Below are 27,973 nucleotides of genomic sequence, written 5' to 3'. Positions count from 1 at the left end.
CTTTAATGACTTGATCCTTGTACTGACTGTCATCAAAACAGATATCCACCAAGTGTTTTATTAACTGCAACTGGAGATGATTAACAATTTTTTAAAAAAATTCAGACTCCATTCTTTTGGTACACTTTGATTCTTTCATAGAAACATGCAACTGGAAAACAGACTAAATCACAGGCCTCACATATGACGTGAGAGTCCAGAAATGCATAGTAATTCCACTAAATCACAAATAACATTTAAGTAGAAACCCTCAACTTAGGCAAAATAGGTTGACATTTTGAGCAGAAGCCTGATCAGTTTTACCACCTAGTTCTGAAATTCAGCACCTGTAGATTTTATTTTTAAATTCATTATCATTAAGCGGATGATTCAGAGCTCGACTCAGCACACACTCCTGCCAAATTCCTGAATTCCTTTTCAATTCCTTCACAAATCTAATCTGTCAAACTCCCTCCGCAACTCCCCCCACCCACCCACCCCCCATCCCCACTCCCACCCCCACCCCCACCCAAGTCCTCACAGTTATACTTTTCTGTTAAAATTCTGGGGAAGTCAGTACATTGGGGCTGGAATCTCAGTGTTAGCCACTAATCATTTCTGCTCTCACTTGCCCACTACACAATCCTCAGGGTAGTTCTGCTTTCTGTCCCAGGAGTGAAATGATGCTCTACAGCCATGCTTCCCCATGCTCTGGGGCCACATATGAAAATCATGCTGTGTGAAACTGGAATTAACATTTGAGTAATAAAACTAGCCAAGACTAAGGATGACCACATCAACATGGTAACTACCAATGATCATTGTAAAATCTCTTCTGGGTCACAAATGCTCCAGAGAAGGAGCGTGTGCCATCACTACCAGGTCTACCTGACATATGATGCCAGGTGAACTGCAATATGGATGTTTCTTAACTGCCTTGCAAAATGGCCAAGCAGCACACTTAAGTTCAAGAGCATTTAGGGGTGGGCACTGATTATTGCTGGCAAGGTGAAGAATCACATCCCATTAAAGGCCAAAGAAATCTGGTTGCAAGGGATCAAGCATCTGCTGCTCACTACTTGCAGTACCACCAGCCAGTTCCCTTAATTTGACAGGAGGAAGACACTAGGGAATCTGCACAGACTCTTCTCTTCTGTTCCTTACCGCCTCCACCATCACCTACATGACCAGACGATAATCAGATGGGGGCAGCCATCCCACATCTTCCTGTCATCATGCTTCATCAATATTTGGTGCAGCTGTTCTGACCCTTGCTGACGTACCTTTAGATGGACAGATAAGAGATCTATTCATTCTCTTTTATGTATCCCATTAACAGGATGTTAATGTCATGACCAAAGCCACTGCTCATGGACGCCCTGCCCCCATGTCAAACCTCAGAATCACCACCCACTATTCATCCAATTATAGCAGTATTAACACAGAATTTACTTCCATCTAATCTCATTTTACAATATTATACAAGTAACCAAACTGCCAACCCTCTGCGTGCAAAAGAAAATCCCAAATACTACAGGCGGATTTTTAAAAAAATTAATAATAATTTGTACTGAGATTTTTGGACGGATTTCACCATAAGGCTCAATGGGATTTCTCAGGTAACTCAGAAAATATGCTTCATTTACAACCTTCTATATCTCTAATCCATCTTAATGTCACCAGATATCCACCAAAAGACCTGCATCCCCTCCACATACACCATCTTTAAAAGGCTGTGTACCCAAACAGATATTGCCAGTTTGGCGTTGATCCTCACTGGCAAGGTAATGGCACAGAGTTGTGTTGCTCATCACCAGCATGGCTAACATTCCCTCACATATGCATACAGTCTCGTTTTCTCCCACAGTCACTGCCCAACATTCAGGCCACATTACTAACCTGCCCTCAACTACATCCCATCAAAACATCCTCACTGGTACTCTGTCCCCAGTGACCACTGGAGACCCACAGTCTGTTAATGTTCAGTGAGAGAATAACACGTATCGACAAATAATCGGACACTTGTAAACAAGAGCTTTTATTTACAGTCTCCAAAAAATGAACACAAACCGAAGAGGAGCTGCTGTTTATCCCTCACCATCCAGAAAGGAAGGACACCCACAAACTGGTCCAAGCAGCAGAGCCACACCTTCAGCAGCCCCATCATCACAGCCCTGGTCAAAGCATGGACAATGCTGTATCTACACTCCACATCAGTTCAGTATTTGGGAAATGTTGTCATGAGTTAGTTATAGTGGGCATCCCTTGTATCCTAATAACCAGCTGTGTGGACCCTCAAACCTATCAGGTATGAGTGCTCTAGGATGTAAGAGTCATAATAGCTGCCAGGTTAGTGGGGAAATCTTCAGGGTGGGGTACAGTGATCACACATCACCTGTGCATTAATTGAATGGAATTTCTTCCAGTCATTGCATGCAGTGTTGTGATACAGCCCTCTCAGTGCCACATGTGAGCAGTTAATGGCACACTGCACCTTGGAGAAGTTGGCTAAGTTGGCAAAGCCTGCTGGCCGAACGGCAGTACTGACTAGGCATTGGGTAACAAAATGAATCAGTGAGATCTTGCACAGATGGCATCAGTCACTGTTCTGATGTATTTGTGGGTGCACAACTGAGAGATCCCACATAGATCACCCTTCACTCCCTGGAAGAAGCCAGTTGCAGACCAGTTCAATGTGATGGTAACCTTCACAGCCACAATGAGAGGATGGCTCCCACTCCTACATCCCTCAGGATCCACTCTAGCAGCTGACATGGTTGCATATGTCTTGGAACACTCTAATGGAACTAGTGCTGAAACCAACCCTCACTCATCCCCAAGAAATGGGGGGGCAAATCTATCTGGTCCTCCTGAGAATGTGTATTGGGTATAAGTAGGCAGGGAAAGAGTTAGGTTTTGAATTTTGAGAAACAAGAGGTTCAGCTAAGCATGACTCAGATCAGGTAAGAACTTACAGTTAAACAATGGGGGTGCTGGAGGCAAGGGTAATCAGTTTACAAGGTGGAAAAGCAGTCATTATGGAGAGCCATTTAACAATATTGAAAACATTCAGTAGGCAAGGTCAGCTAACAAGCAGAAAAGTAATTGAATAAAAGATTCGTACACCTTGTGTCTCTCACTGTGTCTCACACCTGCACACACACACACCATGGGTGCTGGGAAAAAATAAGCACTACCGCAGTTAGGCGGTGGTGTGGGGGTTAATTTATAAAAAAAAACAGGGGAAGAAAAAAAAATAAACAGGAGTTCACGGTTACATTAGGGCCCGGGTGAAAAAAAAGAGAAAAAAAGAAAAAAAAAAGCAGAAAAGTATCTATTGAATGAATCCAGCTAACCAGGTTAAGAACATTCATTACATAACAGTAAAAGGGCTTGGTCTCTGCTATTGATACTCGTTGATTGCAACAGTCACCAAATTAATATGTATGTTGCCTTATCTGGATGTTCCTCCCTGTAAAATGGCTATGTAGTTCATTGAGAAACTGCTGTTCCAGAGAAGACCATGAACTCATGTCTCTGTGCATCATTCTCTCTCCCTCCAGGGCCCAGAATAAAAATGGAGGTAAAATTACACTGTGTCTCTGAGCATTTTGCTTTGACTGGGCAGGGGGGATAGGGGAAAAAAACAGGACAAAACTCCTGCAGACCCCATGCGGATGAAGGTGCCTATGGCCGTGACCTCTCTCTAAGTTAGATGCTTCCTGTCCTCCTACGGCTCTTGGACTTACAATCAGCCCTAGCTCTCCTCATAAGAAGGCAGCCTCAGCAACCGGGTGTAGGACTGCAGGAAGAAATTACCTAAATTCTGCGCACAAGTAAGACATTCTTAGGTCTCAGTCAGGTCAGTGGCAGCATGCATTGCATAGAGAGCGGCACACTTGTTCCATTCTGTGAGACATGTTACACCCCCATGAACAAGGAGCATTTCACCATCATTCAGTTAGCTTCAGCACATGCACCACACTCACTCAAGGTCCAGTACATTACATCAAAAGGGAGTGCTCCAGGCTCTTACCCATCATAAATCCTCAATCATTCAGCTTTTTATTGCAGTCAGTTAACTTTCCTGACTGATGATGGAGCGCTGGTCCATACCTTGGATAGTATCCTTGAAGGTTGCACAATAATAATTTGCCTTCCTTCAGAATTAGCCTCTTTTTGAAGTCACTGTTGCTAACTACTGCATTATTGAGACACAAATGAAGGACCAATGGCAAGGTGCAAATCATTTGAAGCCCTCAGGAGGTTCACTCTGCATGCATTGCAAATGAACAAGAAAATTATGACAATGAAATATTGCTGGAGTTTACCAAAGACTGTGTCACGTATTTGCCCCTTCAATGCCCCAGTGCGCAGCAGTTTCACCACCAGTTGCCTTCACTTTAACATTTCCCCTCTAGCTTCAAGTCCCACTCTGTTTGGCAATGATCACTCTGTTGCTTATACAGGCCACTTTCCACCCTCTTGAATCATTAACACAGAGACCACCAGGACAGTCATCACTTCATATCTCTAACTTAGATGGGCAGAACCACCCAGACCTATGACCATTGTGTTTGCAGTTCCTGACTGACCATACCAATTTGTCTGAGCATTGTTGCTGGCTTTCAGGACAGACTATTGTCCATTCCCCAGGTCATACGCTGACATATCCCTTGACTGCACCCTGGCCTCATGAGAAACGTGCCTCACCACCCAACAAACGGATAGAAGATGCATTGGGATGTTTCCAAAATCAGGTTAGGCCTCAGTGAACTTGCTGTCCAATTCTGCCACAATTCCTGCTAGAGCCCACATCACTCAAACTCCAAGATTCTGTCATAGCATACAAAGGAAGGGAAGGGAAAGTTTCATAAAGTAATGACTGGCTAACCTCATTAGGTGGAAGAGAGATATAGTGGAATGGCTAATGACAAAGTTTGCAACAGTGAAACAGTGAGAGTACAGCATGCTCATAGTCACATAAAATGTGATTAATAGATTTCACCAGAATGCCTTCAGTATTACAGCTGGGTTGGAAACCACACTGCAGGTATTCAACACAGAGGTAGGCCAGAGAGTGAGCTCACAATGACACATCTGATAAAAGAAAGGGAAAACATTTCCAAGAGTAGATAGTTTGAGGACAGCATTGTTCTGCTGACACTTGCAGATAGATGGTCTTATTTTCCTTGCACAAAAGCAACTGAACATAGGAGAAGAAAATCATTACCTTTGACAATATAATTGACCTAGAAAATACGGTGCTTGCAAAAGATTACCAGCATCGTCCCAAAATAGATCTGGCTATGCAAAATCAAGAAGAGTTCTAGTTTTATGATTACAATATGTAACTAACAAAAAATTAAAAGACATATTAAATTTTTGCAAATCATTAACAACGTAATGTAATTCCTGGCACACTCTTATAAGTTACTTATTTCAATTATCTTATTCTTTGAAAATTGCAAATCCCATTTTATTCAAATTATCACTTGTTTTTTCATATATTCAGTGCATAATAAGAATTTAAGAGGGGCAACAATATTTTTATTTTGACTACTGTTTGATCCTGTTCAAGAGCCCAATCACCAGGTATTGACATGTGCAGTTCCTAACTTGATCCCACAGATGCATAGGTAAGTCTCAGTTTGGATTATAATTCCAGAATAATTAATAAACTAAGCCACTGAAGTGGTTATTAATAAGATTGCAGGATCACCAACCTGTATAAGGCATGATAACACTAACACCCAAACTCCTGATTTTTTTGCAATCATATTAATAAACAGGATTTAAACAAAAAGTAAAAGCATGGAAAGTTTATGTAGTGACCCTGGCTTAGATTCCTTTCATATTAATTTACATAGGACTGCAGCAGAGAATGATGGAAAACTAAAAGTGTCAAAGACTGTCCCCAGCACCTTCAAAGACACCTACTGGCCACTAATTAAGCTGATATCAATAATAATCAATGATGCTGTGAAAACCCAGTGGTGCACCGATACTCTCATGGTGTCTGAAACCGGATATTGTTAACCTCTCTAGTCTTTACTTCAGACACACAAAGTAATTGGCATTTAACTGCTCTAATGTGACCCAGCAAATCAGCAAGTTGTATCAAATTGCTATGACAACCATAGTTGGAAAAGATGCCCCACCTCCTTTATCTCAAGGAGGATTTGCATTCGGCAGGGAGTGCTATCCTTATCAGGGGTGCCCAAGTGGAGCACACAAATTAAAAATATACTCGCACATCAGTGCGTGCAAGGTGTAATAGAAGGGATTTTCACCCTTGGTTGTGGGGAAGTTTCTCTCCTACTTGCCCACTAATTCCTTGAACTCCTATGTTGAAGATAGCAACAAGCTCTTATAAAGACACCTGAAGTTCGCCTGGAGATAAAAGGGGGCTTTATAGTCATCATTGGTCTTTATAGGCTAGAAAAACTGTGTGTGTGAGCCTCAGTCTTTAGCAAGGTCTACTAGCCTCAGTATTCATGGTCTTTGGGGAGCTTCCCTTTTAACTCTATTGCCCACTTTAGTACTACCAGTATTTGTCAGAGATCTCATAGGAGGTTCAGCTTTGGTGACAGAAATCTTACTGGCAACCAACCAAGTTACCAAAAAATGAGTGTGGTGCTAGAAAAACACAGCAGGTCAAGCAGCATCCGAGGAGCAAGAGAATCGACGTTTTGGGCATAAGTCCTTCATCAGGAATGGGGCTTATGGGTCAGGGCTGAGACATAAATGGGAGGGGGTGGAGTTTTGTGGAACATAGCTCAGAAAGTGATAGGTGGATAAAGGTGAGGGAGGTGGTGATAGGTCTCAGGGGGGAGTGATGGACAGGTCCAAAGGGTGATGCCTAGTTGGAGGCTTGGGACTGGGATAATGTGGACAGAGGGGAAATGAGGGAGCTGTTAAAATCCACATTTATCCAGTGTGGTTGCAGGGTCCTAAGTCAGAATATGAGGTGTTCCCCCTCCAGGCATTGGGTGGTAACAGTTTGGCAGTGAAGGAGGCCCAGGACCTGCATGTTCTTGACGGAGTGAGAGGGGGAGTTGAAGTGTTCAGGGGTGGTGGGGTTTGTGGGTGCGGGTGTCCCAGAGATGTTCTCTGAAATGATCCACAAGAAGGCATCCTGTCTCCCTGATGTAGAGTAGACCACAACAGATGCAACACATGCAGTAGAAGACACTGGTAAATGTACAGATAAATTTCTGATGAATGTGCAAAGATCCCTTGAAGCCTTGAACGGAGGTGAGAGGAGTGGTGTGGGTGTAGGTTTTGCACTTCCTGTAGTGGCAGTAAAAGGTGCCAGGAGTGGAGTGTGGGCTGATGGAGGGGTGGATGTGGATCAGAGGAGGGAATCATGGAGGGAATGGCCTTTTACGGAACGCTGATAGTGGTGGGGAGGGAAATATGTCTCTGGTGGTGGGGTCCATTTGGAGGTGGCAGAGGATGATGCGTTGTGTGTGGAGGTTTCTGGTGGAAGGTAAGGACTAGAGGAGTTCTGTCCTTGTTGAGTTGGGAGGAATGCGGTTCAAGGACGGTGGTGCGTGAAGTGGAAGGGATGCGCTGGAGGGCATCATCAACCATGTGGGAAGGGAAGTTGCAATCATGGGAGGAGGCCATCTGGGACTTTCTGAGGTGGAATAGGTCATCCTGGGAAAAGATGCGGCGGAGATGGAGGAATTGGGAATAAGGGATGGCGTTTTTACAGGAGGTAGGCTGGGTGGAGGTATAGTCTAGATAGCTGTGGGAGTCGGTGGGCTTGTAATATATATCTGTGATTTGTCGGTCACCCGAAATGGTGACGGAGAGGTCCAGGAATGGGAGGGAGATTTCCGAGATGGTCCAGGTGAATTTGAGGTTGGGGTGGAAGGTGTGGTAAAGTAGGAACATGAGGCGATGCTGATACAGTCGCCAATGTAGCAGAGTAACAGATAGGGGAGGGTGGGTGCCAGTGTAACTACGGAAGATGGACTGTTCCACATAGCCGACAAACAAGCAGGCATGGCTGGGTCCCATGTGGGTACCCATGGCTACCCGTTTGGTTTGGAGGAAGTGGGAGAATTGGAAGGAGAAGTTGTTAAGGGTGAGGACCAGTTCAGCTAGACAGATGAGGGTGTTGGTGGAAGGGTACTGGTTGGGATGGTGTGAGAGGAAGAAACGGAGGGCTCGGAGACCTTCATTTTGGCGGATCAATGTGTACAGAGACTGGATGTCCATGGTGAAGATTAAGACCCTTGGGGGCCGGGGAAACAAAACTCTTGGAGGAGGTGAAGGCCATGGGTGGTGTCATGAACGTAGGTGGGGAGTTCCTAGACTAAGGGGGACAGGACGGTATCGAGGTAGGCAGTGGGACAGGCACAGACTGAGACAATTGATTGACCAGGGCAGTCAGGTTTGAGAATCTTGGGAGGAGGTAGAATCTGGTGGTGCGAGGTTCACAGACAATGAGGTTGGAGGCCTCATCAGGTTCATATCTCCCACCCCTGGCACCTTTCCCTGCCACCGCAGGAAGTATAAAACCTGTGCCCACACCACTCCCCTCATCTCCGTCCAAGGTCCCAAGGGATCCTTCCACATCCTTCAGACATTTACCTGTACCTCTACCAATGTCATCTACTGCATCCGTTGCACCCGGTGTGGTTTGCCCCACATCGGGGAGACAGGACACCTTCTTGTGGATCGTTTCAGAGAACATCTCTGGGACACCCGCACCCACCAACCCAACCATCCCGTGGGTGGACACTTCAACTCCCCTCCCACTCCGTCAAGGACATACAGGTCCTGGGCCTCCTCCACTGCCAAACCATTCCCAAGCGATGCCTGGAGAAAGAATGCCTCATATTCCGCCTTGGGACCCTGCAACCACATGGGATAAATGTGGATTTCAACAGCTTCCTCACTTCCCCTCTCCCCACATTATCCCAGTCCCAAACCGCCAACTCTGCACAACCCTCTGGACGAGTGCATCACTTCCCACCCCCCCCCCCCCGCCCCCAACTCTCCCTCACTTTTATCCACCTATCACTTTCTAAGCTACCTTCTCCAAAACCTTACCCCTACCATTTATCTCTCAGTCCCGACCTACAAGCCTCATTCCTGATGAAGGGCTTATGCCTGAAACATCGATTCTCCTGCTCCTTGAATGCTGCCTGACCTGCTGCGCTTTTCCAGCATCTGCAGTCCTCACTTTCTCCTACCAAAAAATGAGTCAGTTTTGATGGATAAGCATACAGGTAGGAACTCTATCACTTACTCATTATGCTGCTGCTTAAAACACATCCCCCAAGTAGGTCTGGTTAATTAGTCACCCTTTCATACACAATGTCATATTATAAACGTAGAATTAATTCTCATTCACTGACAACAGAATAAATCGGACCATGGTTAGGTCTAGCTAAGTTTGGCTTTTGCTGAAAATTTTTCCACAGAAATTAATTTAAAAGGGACTTACATTAAACCTTGTATTTTACACTGTTGTGTATTCAGGCCCATTAAAAGGAAAAAAAAGGGAATCTGAAGCAGTGAGTAATTAACAAGCTAATGAGCTCAATTTTACAGGTAACCTTCTCAACTGAACATAAAAATCAGTTTGCTCAGTTCTTTCAATACCTGACGAACATCTCCCTCCCACTTCGCTGAGCAATCCTTGGCACACTGTCTGAGTGTATGCAGCAAAGAGAAAAAGACAGAGCTATGTGGAGCAGGGAGGTTTTGAGAATAGAATTTTGAGAACCAGTAAGGCCTAGTGAATGGTACTGACAGTGATAAAATGTAAGGGCAGTTACAAATTGTTTTTGAAAATGCTAGACTTTCCAACGTTATTATCTATTACATGAAAACTATAAAGGTCAATTAAGTGAATCTGACCGCAATTGCTTATCTTTACATCCCATCAAATCTCACAATGTTGATGTTGCATTTGTCTCAAAGTGGCACTTCCCTACACGTATCCACACTGTTACTCCCATCTCAGTAACATTGGCTGATTCTCTCCCCAACTTAGCTCATCTGCTGCTGAAATCTTCATCCATGCTTTTGTTACCTCAAGAATTGACTATTACAACACAAACCTAGTCTACCTCCCATCTCTCTCATTGTAGAAAAACTCAAAGTCATCCAAATCCTAACTACCCATCTCTTAACTTGTATAAAGTCCCATTCAATGTGGTAGCTGACCTACAGACAGAGAAGCTTACATTTAAACACATGTCTAAGCATAACAAAACACACTTCGCAGGAATATTATTAAACAAAATATAACACTACGAGATAGTAGATCAGATCACTAAAATACCAAACAGGTAGGTTTTAAGAAATGTCTTTAAAAGGAGGAAAACAGGGTAGAAAAGAAACATCTAGAACCTGGGGGTCTAGGTAGAATAGTCACCTGTTTGGCTGCACATGTACAAGAGACCAGAATGAATCAAGCACAAATATCTGTTGCTTAAGGAGCTTGGAGGAAGCTACAGAGATAGGGTGAAGCAAGACCATAAGAGATTTAAAAAGAAAAATGAAAATTTTTAAAATCAAAACATTGCTTGACCAAAACCAACGTTGTTTAGTATGTTGAGGGTGCAGGGAAATGCAATTTTCTCAGAATCAAGACATGGGCAGATCTCAAGCTTAGGAGGATCAAATATGGGAGATCAGCTACCTATTGGAATAGTCAAGATAACGAAGACATGAAAGAAAGCTTCACAAGCAGACGAGTCAAGATGGCCACAAAGTCAAGTACTGTTACAAGGTATTAAAGTAAAAAGGTCAACTCGGAATCAGATATGGACACAGAGATGACATGCAGACTGCCTTAATTTCAGAATGTTGCTACATTGGTGATGCCTCATTTATGAAAATTCTCATTCTTCAATCCTACCATGGTCTTGTTCCTTCCTCGAACCTCATCCAGCCCAGCAGTCAACATTGCCTCTGGTCGCATCCATTTACAACTCTTCCCTCTTTTACATTTTCTTTAACACTCATTTATATAAATATCTTGGATGGCTCAGTGTCAAATTTTCTGGCAATGCTCCCAAGAGGCATATCAGGACATTTTATTACATTATAAATTGCTATATGTAAATTATGGAAGACTTGCCTTCAATATGATTGAAGGAATCTTCCTGCAAAAGACACAAATATCTCATTTAGGGCACATACAAGGACTAGAGTTGCAGCCCCATATTATACCATCATTCAAGTAAATATAGGACACAGTAGGCCTACCTTTTGCAAATGCTCAGACTATTAACTAAAATATTGAACAAAGAATAAACACAGCATGGGTGAACACCTCAACACATTAGTTCAGGTATTAGCTGATTGACAAAGCAATTGTAATTTCAGATATTTTTATGGTACGAGGCAGGGATATGACAGTTTCACTTTGTAAATTGTGACATGATATAATCTCGTAAAGTACTCATGGTTTGTCACTGTTAGCCAGCATAAAGAGAACTGTTACTTAAAGTCCATCCATAAAGCTGTTCCAAATTGATGTGCTTTAATCAACTGCCAAGTCCCATTTATTTGAAAGCAACAGAGATTAGTGCGTCAATAATACATGGATCTGTTTTCATTTCCAGATTATTTAGAATACCTCTGTGGTACTCTTGTTAAATCGAATATTGAGTGCAACTCAACTCCCCATGCCTAGAATTTTCAGATGCCACTGAACTTGTTTCCTTGCTGTTCATGCTTAACGGAGAACATTGGCTGGAGAAAAAATGGAAAGTTTTTCAATGTGCTGCAATTCAGAGGGACAAAACTTGCTGCATTTATAAAAATACTACCCAATTTTCCATAGCTCTGCCTATCTAATACTGGAGCCAACAGAATGAACTGTTTGGCTGCTAATTTTGCCTATACATTAAAGGTTACTGTAAATAAATACAAAGGAAATGCAAATGGTTGCCAGAAAAAGATAAGTGCTGAAGGCAGTTGTATATATCTATTTACAGGTCAATGATGGACATTTTCTTGCATGAAAAAAACATATTCCAGCCTTGCATCACAAACAATGTATGACAACATGAAGTTTAACAGAAATATGTTGGATGCAAGACTATATAATGGACTATATTAAAGTCACTTGCCCCAGGGCTGTATTCCAACAGCAAGGAAAAGGTACCAAACACTAAATACAATGCAGGGCACATTCAGAACAGAAATTGAGCAGATGAACTGGAAATTACTCCTCCAACTTTAATCGATATTCCAAATTGGTATCTATAGAAATCCCAATAAATGCAAATATTTGCTTTCTTGGATGTAGACTTTCCCACAAGAACAGTTTGAAAGTTCATGTTCCAACTTGCAGTATGTTTCTCCAAAAGAAAAATTCACTCATAAATAACCTTGCAAACTGACTCACGTCTGGATTTTGCATCAAGTTAGTCAATGCTAAAAGATTAGAAGGCTACTTTAAAGATTAGTTCAATCACATTGTGAAGTATAATTTATTGTGCTGTTGTGATTTGCTTGAAAATGACAAAAGGTCACTTTCATTAAAACAAAAACTTGGTTTTTGTTGAAAAGTGGCAGAACAGGCAACTTGTTTCACAGTCCAAAAGATACAATGGAATATTTTGAACTAATTTGTATTACCACATCAAATGCTCACAACCAGTTTGTAATACATGAAGAGTGCCCATGAAGAATTTGTAAACCATGCTTCATTTGTGCTCACATTTCATCTATTTTCGGAGACAAAACAGCTTCAACAGTCAGTCAGTCATTTCAACCACACCTCCTTAAAGGCAAATTGCTGCTGATAGTTCTGACAGATTCTCATCTCTGAACTAGACCTGACATAACAGAACAAACTTGTATATCCACTAAATAGAATAAAGGCATATATCTACTAAACATGTCACTGAAGATAATCTCACAGCTGTATTTTGCATTTTTATAACTTGCGAAATTATGTAATTTGAATACAGCTGTAATTTCATATTCCTGCTCCTTGGTGAGATGAATTAGAAACAGAAGCTAAGTTGGACTGTGATACATGGATTTTTAATCAATGAGGGAATCAAGGATTATTAGGAAAAGGTAGGAAAATGGAGTTGAGGATTATCAAATAACCATGATCTCATTGAATGGTAGAGCAGATTCCATGAGCTTGAATGGTCTACTTCTGCTCCCTTGTCTTATTTTATCTTAATTCCAAGTACGAATCTCTCCAATTGGGCTGTCTATGAATCCAGAGCAGCTACCATTCCAGGTCATATCTCCCAGGCAGGCAAAAAAAAATGGTTTTAAATCCTTTTACAGCTTCACGCCTGCCTTTTGCTATAATCTCCACCAGATCCCACTCCTTCAAGATTCCAACAGATAAATTAATTCAGGTTTGCAATGACTCTTAAGTCATGCCATCCTCAAAACATTAGCTCTGTTCCTCTGTCCACAGATGCTGCCAAACTTGTTGCGTTTCTCTAGCATTGCATGTGTTGGATTCAGATTTCCAATATCTGAAGTATTTTGATGTATAACAATCACTCCACCATTTCTCACTATACTTTCAAGTACTCAGGCCTTAAGCTTTGGAAATTCCTCTCCCAAGTTGTTTTATCTCCCAATATTGTTTTCCTCCTTTAAATATTTTCCATTGAAGCAGACTCTCTGGTCAAGCTTTTCACTATCTGACCCTCAGTGAGGGATTTTGATTTATTAAACCTTCCCCGTGAATCACCTCGGGAGATTTTTAGAATGTTATCAACTCAATACAAGTAGAAGTTATTCTTTCTTTAGCTGCAGCTAAACAACTGCCAATAGCACTCCCATCTGCATTGTAAGTAATTTTCCTGAACCCTCTTTGTTAGGTAGCCTTAATTGTTCATGCTACACAACGTCTCCATGGATCTCTTACTCACTATTTGCTGTCTTCAAAAGTTATTCCAAAAAAAATGTGAGAGGAAAAATACTTGGGGTGGTGAGGGGGTGGGGGAATAGGAGGTATTAGTCTTGGGGACAACTTTCCCACTCTCCAAACTGTGGTGATATAAAACAAAGAACAGCCGATGCTGGGGACTGGAAACAAAATCAGAAATTGCTGACAAAACTCCAAAGTCTGGCAACATCTGTCGGCAGAGAGCAGAGTTAAGGTTTTGTCTCCAATTGACACTTCATCAGAACTGATAGCAGCTGGAAAACAAAAGGTGGCATTTACACTGAAGGTGAAGTTTGGGTGGTTGGCGGGGGTGGGAAGGATGTAGCACAGGGAGGTGTGATGGGAGAATAGATGAAGATGGAACCCCAGAGAGCGAGTCCCAGATACAAAAGGGGTAGGCAGACAAGGCAATTAGTGACATTACATCATGACAGGAGACAAGCTGAAAAAGTCAGAGAGCTAAGAATAGGAGAGAATCAGTAGACCACGCTGATAGCAACCCATGTCATGCGGTAATAGGACCAAGAATGGGTAGAACAGGTTAGTGAGTGGAATATTATACATGCCACCTTCAACCCAAACAAAAGCACGGCCAATAGGAAGCTGTAAAATCTAGTATCTGGGTTGACTCATGAACTACTATTTCCAGAACCTTCTGCATCAGGCACAAAAACTCCATCCCTCCTCTTCCAAGAGAACCCTGCTTCTCTGATCAATAAAAAGCAAATTCAGGAAGAAGAATCTAAACTTCTTAGTCGTTGCAGACACAGGAATAAAATACAATGTAACAGAATGCACTAAATGAGTGGATAAATTACATGAACCGAAATTATTCTGCAGAATCGTCTCTCTCTCTGAAAAAAATGAATGCTTACGTCTGACTTCCATATGTCATGTAAACATCCAGAACACCAGGATTAATTTCAAGCTCTCTTGTGTTTTCACAGACACTGGTTCTAAGCATAAATAAGCAGTCGTGTGGGATGGGGGCTAGAAATATTGGATGAGCTTTATGAGATGCTGGATTACTAAGAACACAGAACAGCTTCAGATATAAAGATTAGGAAGGCCAGATCTCTAATCTGTAATAAATTAGCAAATCTCAACCAATGTCACTGTGGCAGGGCCAAAAGCAGCTTCAGTATTATCTAAGTAAGAAAAAGAAATCCCAGACCAGTCTCCCTCTTTTGTTCAAATACTCCCTCTCGGCCCATCTAGAGATGTGCATGCTGGACTTGTGCCAACCAATAAGCAAAAACGATCACTCATTGTTAATGATGGAATTATATTCACTCTTCAGAGCAACACTGGAGATGAAAAGTTTAGATGGGGATAAGAACAGTTGCTTGTTAACACATTACTCAGCCTTGAGATGTGGGTATTGCTCTAAAGCCAACTTTTCGAATCCATTCCAGAATACAAGACTGTGATACATAGATTTTTAATCAATGAGGGAATCAAGGATTATTAGGAAAAGGTAGGAAAATGGAGTTGAGGATTATCAAATAATCATGATCTCATTGAATGGTAGAGCAGATTCCATGAGCTTGAATGGTCTACTTCTGCTCCCTGGTCTTATTTTATCTTAATTCTAAGTACAAATCTCTCCAACTGGATTCCCACCAGATCAGAGTACCGACACAGCTCTTACCAAAGCCGCAAGTCATATCCTAAGCGATGGGAAGGTAAACCTTCCCTTTATGATCCATCTCTAGTCTTTGGCGCAGTTGACCACAGCATGCTCCAACATCTCCTTCCAGTCCCTTGCAATAACTTATCGCTTCCTGCTCCTCACCATTACCTACAAGAATCTTTCTGCTTTCCTATTTCTCACCTATACACTGGCCTCAGTGTTCTCATCTGGAAAATACAGGAAGTTAGTTTAACATTTAAATTAATGACACACCACAATCTCTCTCACCTTCCCCACTGTTTCTAGATCATATCAAACCCTGACATCTAATGTTGAACACACATATCCCCACCATTAGTTTACAAAAAAGCTGAAGCTCCTGTTTTCAGTTCCCACTCCAAACTTCCTCGCTACTATCCCCATCTCTATCCCTTGCAACAACCCAAGATTAAAATCAGTCTGCCTGCAATTTTGGTGACACATTCAATAGTGAATTAAGCCTCAGGCCTAATTATTATATCACCATTTTGGCTCCATAATTTGACTCAATTCTGCCTCTGATTTCATTAGGTGAGTGGAGACACTCATTCATGTCTTTGGTATCCCTCGTCTCAACCATTCCAGTGCAGTCCTGGCAAGCCTTCTGCAAGCTGGAGAAGTAATCTGAAACAGCATTAACTGTGTCTTAACCCAGACCAACTTCTATTCAGCAAACAAACATTCTTATATTCACTAACCTACACCAAACACTTGATCAAGCGACATTATGTCATAAAAATTCTCATTCTTGTTCTCAAATCTCTTCACAGCTGGAGCCCCTTCTCTGCCAGCCTCCTAACCGTCAGAGATGGAGAAGCTAATTGAGTCTCATCTCTTGGGATTCCAGAGTTTAGAAATCACTCCACCACTAGTGATCACACTTGCAGTTGCCTGCATGAAGCTCAAGAATACCTTACCTATACTTTCTACCCCACTTTCTTAAGTCCTTAAGATTTCTTCTTCGACTAAGCTTTTTATCTCCCACAACCCCCAAGTTTTGAGGTGACTGACTATTTTTATTTATTTTCCAATGCTTCTGTGAATCACCTTGGGTTAGAAAAAGCCCTACATTAAATTATAAATTGTTTTGGACGTTCATTTGAAGCACCAGTCTGTATTTTTAGCTATTTCGTAGGTATTGTCATTTATGACTCATACACATGGATGTGTCCACAGCCCGACCACATAAGGGTGACAGATTTCTCTCCCTATTAGTGAACCAGTTGGGTTTTGATGACAATTTGAGCTTCATGAGCACCTTAACTGGTAAATTTCATTGAACTGAATCCTCAGACTTAAACTGCCAAGATAGAACTTGAACACATACTCCGGAGATTCAGTGCAGACCTCTAGGTTACTTACTTCCTAGAAAAGGAAGAAAACAAAATCATAAAGAACTGGAACCTTGACAAAGACATCATAACCATCTCAGTTCATAAAACCTGTCGAACATCTACTCAACAACTGGAAAATTTGCTCAGGTATGTTCTGTTCACACAAACCATCACAAACCTGGCTAGAAAACCCTCCATCAGCAAAATGGTGGAAGAGGTCATCAGTATTGCTACTAAATAGCACTGCCAAAGGAATAACTTGCTCAGTGACAGAGTTTGGGTTCCATCAAAATACTCAACTCCTGACCTCATTACAGAATTTGTTATGAGGGGATTTAAATGAACAACCCGAGCGTCTTTCGAGAGTCTTGATTACGTTAAAACTAGTATGAGAGACAATCTTCCTGAAATTATAAATGTAAATTTGCTTGTATGGTCAGAGTTTTACATTTGGACCAAAAGCGTAATCATTGAGGAGATTTCAATAGGTTGGAAAAAAATAGTTGGGATTTTGTTTCTGTTCATGGAATTTTCACTGGACGTAAGAAACAGTTTCACCTACAGAAAAGAATTAGTTTAGAGCAGTAAGGAGAAAGGTTACCTCAGGGTAAGTTTGAAAGTTCCAGACCATGAGTGTTTGATTAGAACTCTCAAATCATTATTTGAAGTTGAGAACATCGTGGCTTTAATTATTCACATAACTGAGCAGCAGTAATCAAACTCTCAAAGTTGGAAATTGAAAGCAACTGTTAAGTCAAACCTATAGCTGTGATAGAGAAGTATATCTCCGGTGTATTCAAGTACTTTGAAATGGTGATGTTGGGATATATGGAATTGTATTTTTGCTGCGTTTCAAATTCTGTTATACTTTATTTTCATTTCTTTTGCATAATAAATCGTTATTGTTAAAACCAAACCAACAACTGCGAGCTTGAGTTTCACTGAAGGATCGTCTCAGTAAATTTTTTAAAAGTACAATCCATCAAGACAGATCTCAGCCTAGAATTTGACTTCTCCAGTAGTAACATTAGCAGGGATCATAACATATATGTTTCTTTCATATCAAAAGATAGATGCAAGTCTGTTGTACGTGTATGTTGTGACTCATAGAAGTTTCTCCTTCATTCGGTGCAATGCAAAAACATCTCAATTCTCCATGCTTTCAAAACTTGGTGTTCCAACATTTGATATGATTTATGATTGGACGATATTTGTTGAATGGTCACAAGTGTGCAAAGAATAACACTGATAACTAAGTTAGAACGTGATAATGACAATTTTAAAGAGGTTTGAAAGAGGTGAGGGAGAAAAGTCTCAAGTCAATATCCCTTTGTAGAACCTAATGATCACAAGTGCACACAATAAACCTATTCCTCTTTGGATAGGTAGAGTTTGAAGAAGTTTGTGAGATAAGTCTTCAGCTGATGCATGTTACATCTTTCTCTAACTCCACCAAGATATATATGATGTTGAAGCAGACAGGTCAGGGAAAACACAATATTCAAAGAAACTGAAAAAGTGTAAGATGTGAAACCTCTGAGCCTCCTCCACTATTCAATAAAATCATGAACTTCTATATCAACTCCATTTTCCCAAAAATCTTTGAAGCACAATCTTAAATATACTCAGTGAATGAGTAGTCACAACCTTCAAATTCATAATCCCTGAGTGCAGAATTCCTCCATATCTCAGAGCTTAGTGACTAATTGCTTACCTGGAAACCATGACCCCCAAGTTGAGAATCTCAAGTCAAGGAAACAGCTTCTGAACCTCTACCCGTCCGTCCCTCAGAACTGTTTATGAAATTACCCTTTATTGTTCATAATATGGGCCCATTCTATTCAATCTCACAGTACAACTCTCTCATCCTAGAAAACAATCTAATGATCTAGCATCACTGTGAATCAATATTCACTGAACTTATGAACTCAGCAACTCAGTTCAGCTTTAGTGGTCCCATGTATTCCCAAATAGTGTTGCTTTGGGATCACTGCTCTCTCAAAGATCTTTCTTGCGCTCCATGAGAAACTTGGCTTCGAGAATGACACGCATTCACCTATTTATGCACATTTTTAATACGTAGAGGATACGTTTACTATATTTTAATCTGCAGTAATCTGTAAAGGATTTCCTTACATGTCTTAATGAGCTCCTGAAGAGTGCCCAATCTATCTCCAAATATCTTGGAAGGGTAAGGTACATCAAAAATTTAAGTAACAGATGAGTCTAACTGTCTCACATGCAAGTATGCAGAAGCAACACAAGTGATGTTTACCTCTAACCGGTTATGAGATTTACCATCTGTCTATCATACAAATGAGAAATATGGCTATCCCATCAGAGCAGTGCTGGACTGTACAGCCAAAAGGATGGCAGATTGTATTGAGGATTCTCAGATCAGCCACGACGTCACTGAATGGCACAGCAGACACAATGGGCTGAATGACCTACTTCTGTTCCTATATCTTATGGTCTATCAGCAAATCGTTTTGGCTGCTGTGCAACAAGCAAGATTCTGATAGTATCCAACCAGCCCAAGGGTGCAACTCAAGTGTTCCAATATTAGACGTTATTACACAATGGAATAATATTTACTAAATAATTCTGGATCAGTGGTGCTGGAAGAGCACAGCAGTTCAGGTAGCATCCAACGAGCAGCGAAATCGACGTTTCGGGCAAAAGCCCTTCATCAGGAGTAAAGGCAGTGAGCTGGAAGCATGGAGAGATAAGCTAGAGGAGCTGCTCGCTGGATGCTGCCTGAACTGCTGTGCTCTTCCAGCACCATTGATCCAGAATCTGGTTTCCAGCATCTGCAGTTATTGTTTTCACCTTTACTAAATAATCCTGAGTGTCCAAATACTTACATTGACAACCAATTTCGAAGTACACAAAAGTGAGGACTGCAGATGCTGGAGATCAGAGTCTAGATTAGAGTGGTGTTGGAAAAGCACAGCAGGGCAGGCAGCAGCCGAGGAGCAAGAAAATCGACGTTTTGGGCAAAAGCCATTTGGAAGTGTCAGTCATGCAGACCCAGAGAGAGTGGTGAACCTGTTGAATTCGCTGCCACAGAACGTGGTCGAGGTCAAAACATTGAATGTATTCAAGAAGGAGTTAGCTGTAGTTTTTAGGGTGAATGAATTCAAAGGGTATGGGAAGAAAGCAGCAACAGAGTTTGATGACGCAAGAAAGATCTTTGTGAGAGCATCAAACAGAGTTTGACGATCAGCCATAATCAAATTGAATGATAGAACAGATTTGGACAGCAAAATGGCGTATTCCTGCTCCTATTTACTTACAGATACCATTAGTAATACATTGGTGAGTCAGCCTGTTTTTGCCTTCTTCCACTGATATGATCAGTGTGAGTTACATTATCTTATCTGGCAGACCAACTTAAGCTTGACTGGTATTTGACTGTGTGAAGAATTAGGAGGAGGACGCAGATTAATGATAACATTAAAGATTTGTGCTCCTGATAGGAAAACATAGAGATGCTGGCTTTTCTATCATCGCAGATGGTATTGCTTTCAGTATTATCATGTTGCTTTAAAGTTTATACCGAGTTCACAGTATACATGCCCAAGCAACATACTGAAATGAGACAGTAAACAAAACATCAATCTCTCTTGCATCTGGCTGATTATCCGAGCAGATGTCAACCTGAAATATTCTCACTCTCTTTCCACAAACACCACCCTGTTCTGCTCTGGACTTCAAGCATTTTTTATTTCAATTATTCCAATACTCTCCTCATCAATCTCTGAATGCCACAAGAAAACCAAAAAACTGTCACTTGCATTTGACTCCATCATAATCTCATCACCCTGTCACATATATCACAGAATCAAAGAATTCCTACAGTGCAATGGCAGGCCATTTGGCCCATCAAGTCTGCACCAATCCTCCGAACAATCCCACCCAGACCTAGTCCCCTACCCTATCCCCATAACCCTGCATTTCTCATGGCTAACTCATCTAGCCTGCACATCCATAAAACCATAAGACAAAAGGAGCAGAAATTAGGCCATTCAGCCAATTGAGTCTGTTCTGCTATTCAATCACAGTTGATTAGTTTCTCAACCCCATTCTCCCAGTAACCCTTGATACTCAAGAACACATGCTAAACTGTCCATAGTGTTAGGTGCATTAGTCAGGGGTAAATGTAGGGTATGGGTCTGGGTGGGTTACTCTTCGGAGGGTCGGTGTGGACTTGTTTCCATTCAGCAGGGAATCTAATCTAATCCATCTATCTCAGTCTTAAATATACTCAATGACTTTGCCTCCACAGCCTTCTGTGGCAGTGAATTCCATAAGTTCACCATTCTCTGACTGAAGAAGTTTCTCCTTATCTCCATTCTAAAAGGTCTTCCCTTTACTCTAAGTTTATGCCCTCGGGTCCTAGTCTCTCCTACTAATGGAAGAATCTTCCCAACATCTACTGTCATTCAGTATCCAGTATGTTTCAATTAGATCCCTTTTCATCCTTCTAAACAACAGAGTATAAACCCAAAGTCCTCAAACACTCCTCATACATTAAGTTTTTCAATCCTGAGACCATTTTCCTGAACATGTTCAAGGGCTAGTACATCTTTCGTGAGATACAGGGGCCAAACCTACACACAAAACTCCAAATGTGCTCTGACCAAAATGTATAGAGCTTCAGAAGTACATCCCTGCTTTTGTATTTAAGTCCTCTCAAAATAAATGCCATCACTGTATTTGCCTTCCTAGCTACTGACTCAACCTGCAAATTTACTTGAGAGAATCCCGAACTGGAACTCCCAAGTCTCTTTGCACTTCAGACTTCTGAATTTTCTTCCCATTTAGAAAGTTGTCCATGCCTCTATTCTTCCCACTAAAGTGCATGACCTCACACTTTTCCAACTTGTACTCCATCTGCCACTTCTTTGCCCTTCTCCTAACCTGTCCAAATCCTTCTGCACGCTCCCTACGTCAATATTACCTGACCCCCTGTCTTTGCATCATCTGAAAACTTAGTCAGAATGCCCTCAGTCCCTTCATCTAGATTGTTAATGTATAAAGTGAAAAGTTGTGATCCCAACACAGCCTTGCAGAACACCAGCTGCATCCTGAGAAAGATCCTTTCATCCCCACTCTCTGCTTTCTGCCAGACAAAAAAAGCTACCATCTATGCTAGCACCCTGACTCTGACACCATGGGCCCTTATCCTACTCAGTAGCCTCCTCTGTAGAACCTTGTCAAAGGTCTTCTTGAATTCCAGAGCGATAACCACCTTGGTCTAAGCTGCTCATTACTTCCTCAAACAAGTCTGGCAAATTTGTCAGGTGTGACCTCCCCTTGATGGAACCATGCTGACTTTGCCCTATTTTACGAGGGCAAATAATTCTAAGCATTCGGAAATCTCATTCTTCACAATGGATTCCAGGATCTTAACCACAACCGAGGTTAGGCTAATCAATCTGTAATTTTTCATCATTTGCTTTAAGCCCTTTTTAAACAGGAATGTTATGTTAGCAATTTTCCAGTCCTCTGAACACTCCCTGACCCTAGCGATTCCTTAAAGATCACCACTAATGCCTCCACTATCTCTTCACATATTTCCCTTAGAATTCTGGGGTGTAGTCCATCTGGCCCAGGTTATTTTTCCACTTCAGGTCATTTAGTTTTTCTAGTACCTTCTCCTTGTAATGGCCACCAAACTCAGCTCTGCCCCTCACTCTCTTGAATTTTTGGGATATTACTCGTATCTTCCATCGTGAAGTCTGACACAAAATAATTTTTCAGCTCCTTAACCATTTCCTTGTTCCCCACTACTCTCTCTCTCCAGTGTCAGTTTCCAGTGGCCCAATGTTCACTTTTGCCTCTCTTTTGCCCTTAATATAGCTAAAGAAACTCTCAGTCTTCCTTTATATTATTGGCTAGTTCACCCTCCTATTTAATCTTCTCCGTCATTTGTTTTTTTGTTGCCTTCTGTTGGTCTTTGTAAGCTTCCCAATCCTCTGCTTTCCCACTGCCACATTACATGCACTCTCTTTTGTTTTTATGCTATCCCTGACTTCCCTAGTCAGCCGTGGTTGCCTCATCCTCCCTGTACCATGCTTCATTTTCCTTGGGATGAATCTCTGTTCTATCTCCTGAATTACTTCCAGAAACTCCTGCCATTGCTGTTCCACTGTCTTTACTGCTGGGCTCCTCTCCCAGTCAATTCTACACAACTCCTCACTCATGCCTCTATAGTTGCCTTTTTTCAGCTGTAATACCATTACCTCTAATGCTATCTTCTCCCTCTCGAATTGCACCGTAAATTCAATTATAAAGGTTCTAAAGGTTCATTCACCTTAAGTTCCCTCATCAAGTCTGCCTTATTGCACAACACTAAATCCAGTATTGCTTGTTCCCTAGTGAGCTCCACCACAAGTTGCTCCAAAAAGGCCAATCCACCTAACCTGCACATTTTTGGACTGTGGGAGGAAACCCACAGAGACACAGGAAGACCGTGCTAACTCCACACAGTCACCTGAGGTTGGAATTGAGTGTCCTTAGTGCTGTGAAGCAGCAGTGCTAACCACTGGGCCATTGTGCTGACTGGAATTTCTCCAGCTTCTTCTACGATGATCTTCCATTGCCTCATTCCAAAACCTATTGTCTAATGAGAATTTTATTCAAACTCTAATCACTTCAGCATTCCTCTCTTGTTTCTTTGCAGCTCGTGTTGCCTTGGCCCTGTACTCAGAATCCCTACAGTGTCCAGAGGCCATTTGGAACATCAAGTTGACACCAACCCTTTGATCTGTGGGAGGAAACCAGAGCAACTTGCAGAAACCCACACAGACACAAGGAGAACGTACAAACTCCAGACAATCAGTCACAGTCACCCAAGGCTGAAATCCCAGGTCTCTGCTTATCCAACTCAATTCCAACCTCGGGGGACTGTGTGGAGTTTGCATGGTCTTCCTATGTCTCTGTGGGTTTCCTCCCTGCTATGACGCAGCAGTGCTAACCACTGTTTTTCTCTCAAACCTTTTACCTAGCACACACACTCTCTTCAGAAAACTTCAAATCCACAATTGGTTGCCTATCAGATTAGTTTTTTTTTCCACCCATCACTGCTTCATATTGGGTTTCTTTTTCATCTCTCTGTAGTACATAGGCAAAGACATTGTTAATGTGCAAATACTTATTGTTGGGTCAGTTCTCGTTCCTTCATTAAAAGTGACAAATATGTAGCACTTAACAAATCGTACAAGTAGGGCATTTCTGCAGTGATGCATATATTATTCTAAAAGCGGTAGAGCAAGGAACCATGTTTTAAGAATTTAGCAGTTCTCAAAATGGTATCAGATCTAGCATATCAATCTGTTCTGGCAAAAATGATATCCCAGAATAGGCCAACACTAATTTCTATATTCAGACATAGAAGGTGGGCTTTGCTGTCAGGAGGTGCAGTGCTTGAGGAAATCAAGGCCCCACCTGTTACCTCAGGTGATGCAAAAACCTCATGTCAGTATTTCAACCAGAGGAATTACCAAAATCTATCCACCAAACATCTATCATGTTTGTGGAGTCCTGATGGGACCAAATAGGCCCTCTCAACTTTTACTTTAAAACAATAGTGAGAAGCTATTAAGTGTGGATAAACAAAGAATTAGGGATCCAAACATAGAAATCACTAAAAGCTGACAAGTGTAAAAATAAAGGATGATGAAATGTTAGCCTTTCCTGAACAAAGAACAATGCAGCATAAGAACAGCCACCATGCTGTTGCCAACACATGATGCATTTCTAAACCGTGCAGTCCATATTCCTCTACAGCCTGCCTATTAATGTGTCTGTCAAGTTGCTGCTTAAATTCTATTCATTCACGGGATGAAGGCAGCACGGGCTAGGCAGTATTTATTGCCCATCCCTAGGGCAATTAAGAGTCAACCACATTGCTGTGGGTCTGGAGTTACATAAAGGCCAGATCAGGCAAGGATGGCAGTTTCCTTCCCTAAAGGACGTTAGTGAACCAGATGGGTTTTTCCAGCAATGGATTCATGGTCATCAGTAGATTCTTACTTCCAGATGTTTATTGAATTCAAATTCCACCATTTGCCGTGTCAGGATTCAAACGCAAATCCCCAGACCATTTCCTGGGTCTCTGGATTAATAGTCCAGCGATAATATCACTAGGCCACCAATTCTGCCTTAAATGTTACTATTGTATCCATCTCCTCTGGCAGTGCATTCCGGGCACTTACTATCTCCTTACCCCAAAACTGTACATAATATTCCAAATGTGGCCTAAAGTTCCGCACAGCTGCAACATCACTGACAATTTTTTACACTGACCAAAAAAGGCAAACATGCCATAAACCTTCTTGACCACCTTATCCACTTGTATTGCCACTTTTGGGAAATTATGGATCTATATCCCTAGATACCTCCAAGCGTTCAGCCATTTAGTGTACTTCATTCCTGAATTATACCTTCCAAAGGAGTCAATAGTATCTGCATTAATAACTACATTCTAATAGCCAGACTTGTATTAGATGATATGAAACTGGGGCATGATGGAAGAACATTCTATTGAAGCCCTGCTATACCTTACTCCTGTATTTAGTTTAATGGTTCACAAATAACAACTAGTATACAGTAATGTGTGTCAATCCCTGGTTGATCCCAAGCTCAGAGAAGCTGTTGCACAGAATGGGACTTATGAAACGGGTTTACTCGGCTCATCACACTTACAGGAAGCCTGATATCGGCATTGGAATGGACACAGCACAGCTTTGCAAGGATGCTAGAGGCTTAAAAAAAGGTTAATGTGTCCAGACTGTATTGATTAAGATCACTGTAAATGATCCCTTTGACAATTTTTTTCTCCCTAATGTTGCTTCCCATTCTCAGGGACCCAGTGAGGAGGCAGGATCCAAATCTACATCAGAGAACAGAAAACAAACCCACGCTGTGGTGTTATTCTGAATCACAAACTGGCTACCTGGCCAGATTAAATTGGTACTCCCTTGGAGAACAGAAGCTTGTATACAGATCTACTTGAAAGTCCTTCAAGATAATTAAATTTTGATGGAGGAATACCTGTGTCTTATGAGAACCCAGAACAAGAGGGAATAGCCTTAAAACCAGAGACGGCCATTATTAAACTAAGGTGATGTCAAGAAGCATTCCCTCACATCAAGGGTAGGCCCCAACCTCCCTCCCCCCACCAAAAAGCAACTGGTGAATTCCAGTTTAATTAAAAAATGTCAACACTAAGATGGATAGATTCTGTAAGGATAATGAAGTGGAGTCAGGTACAGCTCAATCCTGACTGATGTGAATGATAGAACTAACCTCAGGAGTTGAATGGCCCCTTCCTTTTATGTTGCCTGCAAAATGTTTCAGGAAATCTTGGGGTTGTAACAGATGCTACATAAATGAAATACAGTCATCCTGTGCCAATGGAACTCAGTCACCACTGGCCATACTGCTTGGATGTCTATATTTGACCAAAACTCCAATCAAAAGGAGCTCCAACATGACTTAATCATGGCACTAATTTCCTTTAAAAGTCTAATTAAGGCTCAGCTCATCTTATTTCGATTTTATTTTGGCAATTGAGTCGATGGGGTAACTTTCATTTCATCCACACATCAGCTACAAACAAATCAGGTTGCCTCTCCCTCCATTTACCTGCAGCATGGTGACAACGTGACAGGGGTTCAACAGGTAAATTAAAGTCTTGGTGGCAAATTTGAAGCCAACTTCAATGCCAAAGGTGAGACACAGGGCGACCAAGAGCAGGTTTTTGCCCAGACTGTCCTGCTTCTCCTGGCACACTCTGCCCAGCTCCTGCTGCCTGATCTTGCGGTACGACACGGCCATCTCCAGTAAGGAAATCGCCACAAAGATGACAGTCTCCACCCATCGCTGGCGGACTGGCAGAAACGCCGCGCATTCGGGTCCCCCGTTACCAGCGAATTTGGGATCCACCCCTCCGTACGCCCAGTCCAGCAACATGCACACGTTGTAACGATACATGCTCCTCTTCACGTCTCGGTCGGAGCAAACAGAAGACGGCGCAAAGACTACAACATTGGTTTCTTGTCGGAACATGAACTTTGCAGGAGGCCTTTCTGTCTGAAGGTTCAGGGAACGGAACAACCGGTGGTTCTCAGGTCCCAGATGGAGCTGAATTTCAAACGCCTCTCCACCCCAGTTGAGCTCGCTTCCTCCCCTCTTTACTGTGCAATCAGCAGCATCCCTACCAATTTCTAGCTCACTGGGTGCTTTGTGACAAAGTTGCCGAAGCAATTTCCCCGACACAGGGACGATAGCGGCTGAAATGGGAGTAAAATGCGATTGGTTGCAACCCAGTGAGATCCCACCCATTTAGGACATTGACAGGTCACCCTGAGCCAGTCACATTTGAAGAGGTAATGCGTTTTAGTCTTCCTCCCCCCCGTCTCCCCTTCGAAGAAGGAATTTATTAGCTCCCGCCACTGGGCGTCAGAACAACAAAAGGGAGGAGGGGTACTGTTGTTTGTTTGATGGGGGTGTTCCCAGTGTAAAGTAACGTTTTTTTTCTAGTGTTTTTTGTTTGGTTTAACGCGGAGTAAAGGCGAGGAGAGCAAACCGTGAAGCAACGAGATCAGCGCTGTTTTTGCCAAATGTGCTCATTTCCTTTCAGGCCAAATATAACTGAACGGGTCACTTTACCAGATCCTGGATGTGTTTCTATTCGCTGAACTGTCAGCGCATTCCTCCGCCCCTCCTCAAAAGAAATGTTATTTTATTTCAGATAGTTTCCGTGTAAAATAACGTTACAGTAGAAAAACATCGATTGAGGTGCAATCATTAGATTTGAACTAGTTTAGTTAATTTAACCCCATTTATTAAAAATGAGTCCTCATTATGGAGTATCATTAATCACCTTAGTCATTTGAGAGTGGGGGGTGGGTTCGGCAGCTTAATAAACTGCAGAAATAAATGGATTGCTCAATGCTATAATTTTGTATCAATACGTACACGAGGCTCGTGATTAACATTTGAAGCATTTTAACTGACGTTTTGCTCCCACATACCTTTTCTAATTTATGATGTGTGTTTTTCCATACGCCACACGCC

The 27,973-nt window shown here is 41.9% G+C and overlaps 1 protein-coding gene across 1 annotated transcript in view; it reads right to left on the bottom strand.

Moving 5' to 3' along the window:
• Positions 1 to 27,232, bottom strand: part of LOC132820396 (transmembrane protein 164-like) — a 131,047-nt gene extending 103,815 nt beyond the window's left edge. Inside the window, exon 1 of the mRNA XM_060832483.1 lies at positions 26,540 to 27,232. Within this exon, the coding sequence (XP_060688466.1) occupies positions 26,540 to 26,962 (423 nt within the window). The 5' untranslated portion in view covers positions 26,963 to 27,232. The remainder of the gene's footprint in view (positions 1 to 26,539) is intronic.
• Positions 27,233 to 27,973: the final 741 nt, after the last annotated feature.

Source organism: Hemiscyllium ocellatum, chromosome 11 (genome assembly GCF_020745735.1).
Source record: "Hemiscyllium ocellatum isolate sHemOce1 chromosome 11, sHemOce1.pat.X.cur, whole genome shotgun sequence".
Taxonomy (NCBI): domain Eukaryota; kingdom Metazoa; phylum Chordata; class Chondrichthyes; order Orectolobiformes; family Hemiscylliidae; genus Hemiscyllium; species Hemiscyllium ocellatum.
Note: the sequence above shows the minus strand (reverse complement) of the source record. Positions and strands in the feature narration are given on the sequence as shown.